Raw genomic sequence first — 8,957 nt, 5'->3', positions numbered from 1 at the left:
TTATGTTTAACCGTATGATAATGCTTCTTACATGTATTATGAGTACATGTGTCTATATAATGTAACAAGTTCCATATGATCATAATGTATATTATTATCATTAGCATCATTATTGTTCATACTTATTTAAAATTTCCCACAGGTTAGAGCCAAGCAGCACGCCTTGTGCTGTGACGCATGCGGTAGGTGGAAGCACCGGACATGCAACACTGGTAAGAAAATATACATATATTTATTCCATATTATTATCATGTTTGAATGAAAAAACATATTATCAGAAATAAAGTGTGAATGTTAGATTTATGTCGTAGCCAATTATTACAGTTAAAGTTCAAATACATGTATTTAAAAGATGCACACCGTATGCATAAATATCTGACCTTATCGGACAAATATATCAATATTACATCATGTTTGATTTTTTAAATATACATACATACATATTTCTTAGATGTATATGTTTATATTCAATTGAATTATTTTAAAGGCATTTCCAGTGAGATGTCATGCGCGGATCTAGGGGGGGGGGGGGGGGGGGGTCATCACGGGTTCGATTTTGTGAAAAGGTTCGACCTCCCCCCCCCCTGCCCAGGAAAAAAATTCTGGTTCCGCGCCTGGATGTACTGGGCAACCAGGAAGGGACGCGGGTTAGAGCGCTGGTTTTGTAATGATTGCCCAGACGGACACCCCCTATGCTAGAGATTACCAGATTAACGAATACGTCTTCAGCAAACATAAGTGCACTGTGAGTGAATAAAATTCCTGTTATATCTGGAATATAGAATAGTTATTTGAAAAAGGTAAAATTCATATTCATGGTATAAGTACATGAGAACACATGTGTTAAATGATAGTATACATATTTTATTCCTTTTTAGGACATCAATTAACGATGATCGAACTGACAATATGCTGCCTGAACCTCCGTTGCCTGAACCAGCTAATGAGACTGTACCTGAGCCAGACGAAGATGACACTCAACCTGAACAGGAGATAGAAGGTGCATCTGACGAGGAGTCGATGGAAGTTGACCCTACATTCAACATCTCAAACTCCTACCAGATACCTGTCCGAATACAGGAGAAGTATGCACATGATGTATTATCTAATGTATGCCTTTATTAAGGTAGCTACTGATAGCTAGCCCCGAAAAAACCACTCATTGATTTTTTTTCAATTTTATTTATTATAATATTTGGACTTTATCCTAAAACATATAAAAAATTCGACGAAAGTAATCAGGTTAATTTTTTAGGAAAGCGAGATTGAATTCCCCTCTTTTGATCATGGCTGAACATTATGATCTTCGGGAGCCTGATGCCAGTCGCCCAGATCCAGCCTTGCTTATCCGGACTGCCAACCGTTATCGCCAGAAGTTTAGACCTGAGGAAATAAAAGATCTCAATTTTGAGGTACGCAGTTTTCAACATTACTTTAATTATTTAGTAAAAGTTGTAATCTTAAAAGAATAGTTGTGGAAGAAACTTCTGCATAATATAGATGAATTTTAAAAAAAACATGGTAAAACATTTCAACGCATTTTTTTTTTGCATTTTGCTGAGGATTTCATCACACCTGGATTCTTCCGGAAGGAAGTCCGGGTAAAAGACAGACGACATATGATCTTTGCCACCGACGATCAACTTTCACTCCTGGCTTCCGCGAAGCAATGGTTCGTTGATGGCACGTTCAAGTTGGCGAGGAAACCATTCAGACAACTTGTCTCCATTCATGGATATCTCAAGACCGGGCCGACGTGAAGCAAGTACCTCTGGTTTATGCACTGACGTCCGGGAAGAACGGAAAAGATTATAAGAAGGTACTTAAAAATTAGAATTATTTATTAATTTCAAACAACAATATGATTTAAGAATACAGTTCTTATGTAATGTACATGTAATTAACAAAAACATGTGTATCCTAAATGAAAATTATTTGAACCAAAATTATTTCAGGTCTTCAAGGAGATTGTCCGGATGTTGCCAACTGAACCAGCAGTTGAATTGTTTACAACCGACTTCGAGAGAGGCATCTGGAAAGGCCTTCGTGACGTTTTTCCGGACCCAAGGCTGTGCCTTTCATTGGTCAAAAGCAGTACATATGCTGTATATGGAAAAGTCCAAGAACTTGGATTACAGGTAAATGAAATCTAATTATGACAGATATTATGATAATGTCAATGATAGTGAATGAATGAATATGAAAATAAATATTATTATCAAATATAAAAAATGTATTCAATATACAATGATTTTTCTTCTTACACAAGGTGGCCTACCAAGATCGGGATGATGTAAACAAGTTTGTTCGTAAACTTATGGCTCTCCCACTCATACCAGAGGAACACGTACTTCCATCATTTCACCAGATGACAACTGGGATTCCTGAAGGGCCGATGCAGCGACTACTGGACTACGTCGAAGAGACGTGGATAAACAGCCGGACGTGGCCCGTGGGATCTTGGTGTAATTACGGACAGGCCATCCGCGCCAAAAACGAAGTTGAGGGCTAGCACACGCGCATGAATGTCAACAAGGCGAAGGGAACGCACAACCTCCCATTCTATATACTTGTCAACCTGTTGAGGAAGGAGGCTGACTTGCTACCCCTACAGAAAAGGCTGGTTAGTGAAGGGAAATTGAAGAGTTTTCAAACATTTAACAGCAATGCACAAAACCGTCACAAGGAAATCAAAACTTTCTTGCTTTTAATCCATTTTCAACATGCCCCTGTCCCGGGTTTAAATCACAACTCTGATTACGTCAGCCTGCTTTTCTCTTAACTGGTCCCCTATTGTGACAGCTCTCAAGACCAGTTAACGTAAACCCGGGACAGGGGACATGTTGAAAATGAATTAAAAGCAAGTAAGTTTTGATATTCTTGAGACACTTTTGTGCATTACTGTTAAATGTTTGAAAACAAGTTGTCTGTTGCGTAAATCCAGACACATCTGAGTCGAAACGCGTTAAACGTCGGTCGAAGCATAAACCGTCACCGACTCCGGCATTTACACGTTTTCCAGAATCAAAATATGAATGCTTGCGAAGAGAAGTCGATGAAGGCTATGCCTCTCGACTTCTCTAAAGAGAATACCCGTAAACCAGAAACAGGGGGGCACACATCAAAATTTACCAAGGGTACGACTTGACTTCTACCCCAAAGGGACTGGTTCACGATTTTGATCAAAATATTTTTCATTTTTTGATGTTAAACATTAGAAATATAACTCATTTAATGTTGACAGCCAAAATTTTGACCTTCTGAATGCATGAATGAAAGCAATATTTTAGCCTTAAATATGTGTTATGTAAACAAAGACTCGAGTCTTTTTATGTAAACAAACAAACAAACAAGTGAAATATTGATTTTGTAATATAAAGCATCTTAATTTTGCATAGTCACAAATTTTAACTTTTAGATGACACATTTCACCCCAAAAATGCTTGAAAAATGAAAGATATAATAATGCTTAGATCGATATCCATTTCTTTTGAAAATTCCGTAAACAATAACATATCGCAATCTTTGTTTACAAAACAAATAATAAACTCTCTAAAATGAGCTTCTGTGATGATGTATCACCTTAATTTTTATGTGAACTCTTTCAAACACACTATACAGTAGATTTTGATCATTAAAAGTGAAAAACAAAATTTAAGGTAAAATCGTGAATCAGTCCCTTTAAAAGCTTGAGTCAACTCGTAACCAGACTGACTCTTTCCTTTAGGGTACGAGATGATATGGGTACGAGTCGGTAAAATTTTAGCAAGGGTACGACTTGACAATTCTTGGATACGAGTTGACTTTTGTCTTTTGGGTACGAGTTGACGTATAGGTTAGCCTTAGTACGTAAGTCCTCGAGCTCGCGCTTCATACTTCACCGCATATCGTAACGTAGTGCAGTAGGCTGTGACGGGTACTGGAGAAGTCGGACTATAACAAAGTCGGACTATAACAAAGTCGGCCCATCGCGGACTCGGCCTATTACGGACTCGGCCTATTCATTTATTTACAGGTGCCCCCCCCCCCTTTTTTAAAAAAAATTTATCTCTTTGAAATTATATGACGATTGCTCATTACTTTGAAATATGGACTCGGTCCAATAATTTACTTTGGTGTGTTTGTTTTAATTATAAATGGATGTCGTTGGCGTTTCAACTTAGGTAGAAGAGGCAATTTTAAATGCTCAGTTTTTCGATTACCCTTTGATGTAGATTGAACCTTGTTTATTTAAAGAAAAGGAGACTCCCTTTTTATCTTCCGACGCAAACGATTGAAATGAAACCAAAAATAGTATATTCATTTTCAACATGGGCTCCGACGAATGTGTCGCGTGTTCCAGGAAAGTTTCTGCACGACAACATGCACTTCAGTGTAACACATGCAGTTTATGGCAACATAGGGTGTGCGACACGGGTATGTTATTATTTTTATTATTTATTTATTTTACTTTTTAATGCGTTAACGGCGCTATTGTTTGAATTTTAAAAGTCGGTTCTTAATAACTAGATTCCGCTCGCTCTAAAAGATGCAGCATTTATATATGAATGTGGTTGAAAGACTCATGCATTTACCGTAATTTATTCATTATACATAATTATGAAATTTGGTTTTCTGTCAGTAGTATCAAAATATATCAGAGTCGGACCAATTTATTAGCGATTAAGATTAAGTATCTTTCATTCATTTAATTTTTAATGTGTCTTTATTTAAAGTTTATTATTGTTTGTACTTTTTCATGTGTCATGAATTTTATACACACAAATAGTTATTCATACACTAAAGTCACATGCATGAGAGAGAGAGAGAGAGAGAGAGAGAGAGAGAGAGAGAGAGAGAGAGAGAGAGAGGGGGGTAAATTAGTTATATTTATCATTAGTTGCACTTGCAGAAAAATAAGTCTGGGGCCCGTTATATAAAAGAACTTATGACTAAAATCAAAAACTTTACATACATAATATTTTTCTAAACCAATTCTTTTGAAAACTGGCATGCAGCATGCAGCATCGTTTTTCTGGGGGCAGGCAAACGAAGGTGAAGTGGAAATAAGTTGAATAAATTTCTGTGCCAGAGGAGGGGGTTAATTCATTTTGTTGGTAAATTTGTTGGAGAGGAGGGGATGTCAATTAATAATTTTCGAACTGACATTCTTCTTATTCAATACTTTTATCATAAATCTCCTATGCCCCATTTATCTGTAAAAACGAATGTCTGAATAATATATGTAACTTATTTTTATTCAGTTACTACAACTTATCAGCATTAATACAAAACAATATCAATACACAATTATCCAAGTGGTTTGCCTTTCCTTTCTTTATATTGTAACCCTTGGTTGAAATGACCAAATATAAATGAATGAATATGAAATAAATTGATTTTGATTACAAATGCCTTTTTCTCTAAATGTATCTCTCAGCAAAGGTATCGACAGATGATGAAGAGCGATGAAACCATAGAGTTCATATGCACGAGATGCCGTGAAGACGAAACCGACAGAGCACCTGCCTTTCTGCGATTAAGCCAAAGGGCCACTTCACCAGAATTGAGAAGCCTGGTACAATACATTGAAAACGCCTGGTTAGACAGCCCTGTATGGAATCCAAGAAATTGGTCTTTTTATCGGCAGTCCATCAGGACAAACAACGATGTAGATGGTAAATATTTCAAACACATTGTGCAAATAGTTTTTTCCTCCGAAGTTTTTGATGTAAAGTTGTAAATTACTTTCACGACCAACATATACCGTTTACAAAATTTGGTGATACATTTTTGTGGTAGAAAACCTATTTAATATTAAAGGCTTCAAAACAAGCAGCAGTACACTTGCCAAATACACAAAGCATGATTTCCATAGAATATTCCTTACAACTACTGGCAAAGTTACATAAAAATTTCATATTGAAAGTTGATATTGCTTTAATACAATTTCCTTTTATTTTAGGTTACCACACCAGGATAAATGCCGACATTGGCAGAGGGCACATGTCGTTTTATATCGTTGTCCCTGCTCTGCGGCGAGAGACGAACATCGTAGATCTCACATTCAGACTTGTCAGCGAGGAGCAGATTCTGCGGGATCAGAGAAGAAAACAAGCCAGGTTGGAATGCAGGCTACACCAGTGCTGGCAAGATTACGAAGAGGGTGAACGGACTGTGTCGCAGCTACTCAGTGATTGTGGACGTATATATGGACCGTCTAACGATTAACGGGTGTACGGAGATACTTATATGGGAGAGAAACTGAAAGTCATATATATGTTTTAAAAATATTGTTACCTTATCTTAAATAAAAATTAACCCTTTCTTTGTTATTTTATGTGCTCTTTGCATCAATGACCTTTAAAAAAAAAAAGGTCAGTGCTTTCAACTTTACCACAAATTCAAAGAGGTAAATTGCCCAATTTTCTTTGATAAGAGAACTCCGTTCTAATCTTAATTTGGCATGGTGAACTTCTCCGATTCTGGTTCCAGTTTGGTATTCAAATAAACTAGTATTTTTTTTTCGATATCTCTGAATATTGAAATCCGTAACAAATACTACGACTAATGAATTTGATCAATCCTGATCAACCGTTAACACTTGGGTTACTTGGCGACTAGTTCTTAGTCGAAAAGAAATCAGTCTACACAATCTGACTACAGTACAGACCTATATATATATATATATATATATATATATAATATAATATAATATAATATAATAATAATAATAATAGGTCTGTACTTTAGTCAGATTGTCAGTCTACATATATTGATAGAAAACGAAAGTAACCTGGCGAGATTTTTTTTATTTCAATGTCCTAAACCCTACCATGTCATATATCCTTGCATATACAGGATATCATAATGAGCATTTATTCAAAATTTGCACATTATTATTCTTATTTATGATTATTATATATACATGTATATATATATATATATATATATATATATATATATATATATACATACATACATACATACATACATACATATATATATATATATATATATATATATATATATATATATATCTCATATTGTGTAACATGATTGTATGCCAACATGCTTGATGAATCAATAAATAATTGAATTGAATATATATATATATATATATATATATATATATATGTATATATATGTATTTGTAACAAATAATTTCTTTCAATTATTTATGTACATAATCTATTCAGTGGTAATTTCTGTGGAAACTCGGGGGGGGGGGGGGGGTTTAGAGAAAAATACCGAATGTAAAAAGTTTCTAGTGACAGGTCACTGATTAATTAAAAAGGAAGGGAGTGTACAATCTAGGCTCAAGACCACAAAATGAGTCTGAAGTTTAAATTCAGCGAACTTTTGAAATAATTTTCCTAAACAAATGAAATTTTCAGTACACGTTTGCATATTTTTTATATTTGAAATATATGTGCTTGATGAATCTTAAGATACTATTCTCAGTCTGGTCACATGGCCTAGTTAACCAAAATTAAAAAAAAAAAAAGATGCTCATCATACCCTTTTACTTTAGCATTGCCTTATTTTCCACGGTAGGCCGACTTCGTATTGGGCCGACTTCGTAATAGGCCGAGTTTGTGTAGGCCGAGTTCGTAATAGTCCGACTTGGTCATGGGCCGAGTTTGTTATGGGACGACTTCTCCCGATTGTGACGTCATAGCTAACGTATAGGTACGAGTTGACCTGGGTACGAGTGGGTCAGGGTACGAGTTGACTAGAAATCTCTTGATTAAAACGCCATCTAGTGAGAGCATCACAATATTGGCGTGGGAATAACGTTTTTTGCAGGTATGTAAACTAAGTGGGGGTAAGGTGGTGGTTGGTAGATATGTAAGACCTACAGACAGGTATCTGTATATGTCTTGACCTATGTTTTGCCATGGGACTCGTTTAAAATCCTTAATTTTAAAAACGCCGAAAAAAGCCCAAATCATGCGGTCTATGACTATGTGTATCTCAATTTTGGTGATGTCGCCCCTCGATCGAGGCACAGGGTTTTGACACAATATGAGCAAATGAGTATATATAGTATAATAGTTACTATTATACTATATATACTCATTTGCTCATATTGTGTCAAAACCCTGTGCCTCGATCGAGTCGAATAACATAATTGAATCGCTGAGATAATTCCAGTCAATAGTTGTCTTTATAAAGAAGGAATTTTTGTACTGATCAGTCCTGCTGGGCCTTACACTGAATCCCCTGCTGTTGTGGCCAGGATTGGGCGGTCAAAACCGCCCCCGGTTTTATCCAGTGGTTTTAACCATCCTGGTCAATACTCCCCAAGTGGTCAATACTGGTCAATTGTGATTTAAACTGTCCATTTTCCTATTTTTGTACATTTCTTGCTAAAATAAAGATGAATTAAGTCTTTTCATTACTTATATAGGTAGTTCTTTTGTTAAACTAAGGAATTTGAACAGAAACTTTTACATCTTCCCCAATTCAACAGAGTCATTTGTACATTATTTATTTAATATTATGACTTATAAACTTGTATATTATAAAATGATAGTGCATGTTATGAATAGTATTTACCTAGTTTCTGTGGAAACGAGGGGGTTATTTATATTCGGTCTTTCCTATCCCCCTCGTTTCTGTCCAAGCCTTCATAAAGTATGTGGGAAATCAGTCACGCTTCGGTTTGAATTTATTTCAGCTTACATTTGATGTGAATCGTTCGAAAACTTACATATATGAATTTATGAATGATTTTGCCGTAAGGGAATACAAGTGAAACCATTCAATTCCACACTAAAGCAACGATAATCGTCGTCATTTCAAACACTACATCCTTTCGCTATCAAATTCACCTCCCTGATAAACAATGACTTCAACGCATGCGTCATTTCAGTTTGTAAAAACACCTAGAGGCCCAAGAGGGGTGAAATGCCTTACTTTAGTCAATCGCACAAAAATCTAACTTTTTCAGTTCATTTTTTATCTCACGCATC

General features: G+C 35.8%; 2 protein-coding genes across 2 annotated transcripts in view; both read left to right on the top strand.

Annotated features, from left to right (window-relative positions):
- Nucleotides 1–1,683: 1,683 nt before the first annotated feature.
- Nucleotides 1,684–6,306, top strand: LOC125683168 (uncharacterized). The gene is made up of 6 exons (XM_048924023.2): nt 1,684–1,819; nt 1,956–2,138; nt 2,270–2,623; nt 4,237–4,416; nt 5,420–5,657; nt 5,945–6,306. Exons 3-6 carry the CDS (start codon nt 2,522–2,524, stop codon nt 6,208–6,210), a joined length of 786 nt encoding a protein of 261 aa, XP_048779980.2. The 5' UTR covers nt 1,684–1,819; nt 1,956–2,138; nt 2,270–2,521; the 3' UTR covers nt 6,211–6,306.
- A 1,270-nt stretch (nt 6,307–7,576) lies between these two features.
- LOC125683171 (U1 small nuclear ribonucleoprotein A-like) overlaps nt 7,577–8,957 on the top strand; it is a 36,804-nt gene continuing 35,423 nt past the window's right edge. The window contains exon 1 of the mRNA XM_048924032.2: nt 7,577–7,788. The gene's annotated coding sequence lies outside the window, so the exon portion shown is untranslated. The remainder of the gene's footprint in view (nt 7,789–8,957) is intronic.

This window comes from Ostrea edulis, chromosome 6 (assembly GCF_947568905.1).
Source record: "Ostrea edulis chromosome 6, xbOstEdul1.1, whole genome shotgun sequence".
In the NCBI taxonomy this organism is placed as follows: domain Eukaryota; kingdom Metazoa; phylum Mollusca; class Bivalvia; order Ostreida; family Ostreidae; genus Ostrea; species Ostrea edulis.
The sequence above is the reverse complement of the archived record's forward strand: the minus strand, read 5'-3'. Positions and strand labels throughout refer to the sequence as shown.

What these genes read in the sequence shown, in the direction of transcription:
- LOC125683168 (XM_048924023.2), top strand. Translation starts at nt 2,522, where the DNA reads ATGAATGTCAACAAGGCGAAGGGAACGCACAACCTCCCATTCTATATA. An exon ending in TACCCCTACAGAAAAGGCTG is followed by an intron (nt 2,624 to 4,236) that starts GTTAGTGAAGGG and finishes GTTTATTTAAAG; the next exon opens with AAAAGGAGACTCCCTTTTTA. An exon ending in GACAAACAACGATGTAGATG is followed by an intron (nt 5,658 to 5,944) that starts GTAAATATTTCA and finishes CTTTTATTTTAG; the next exon opens with GTTACCACACCAGGATAAAT.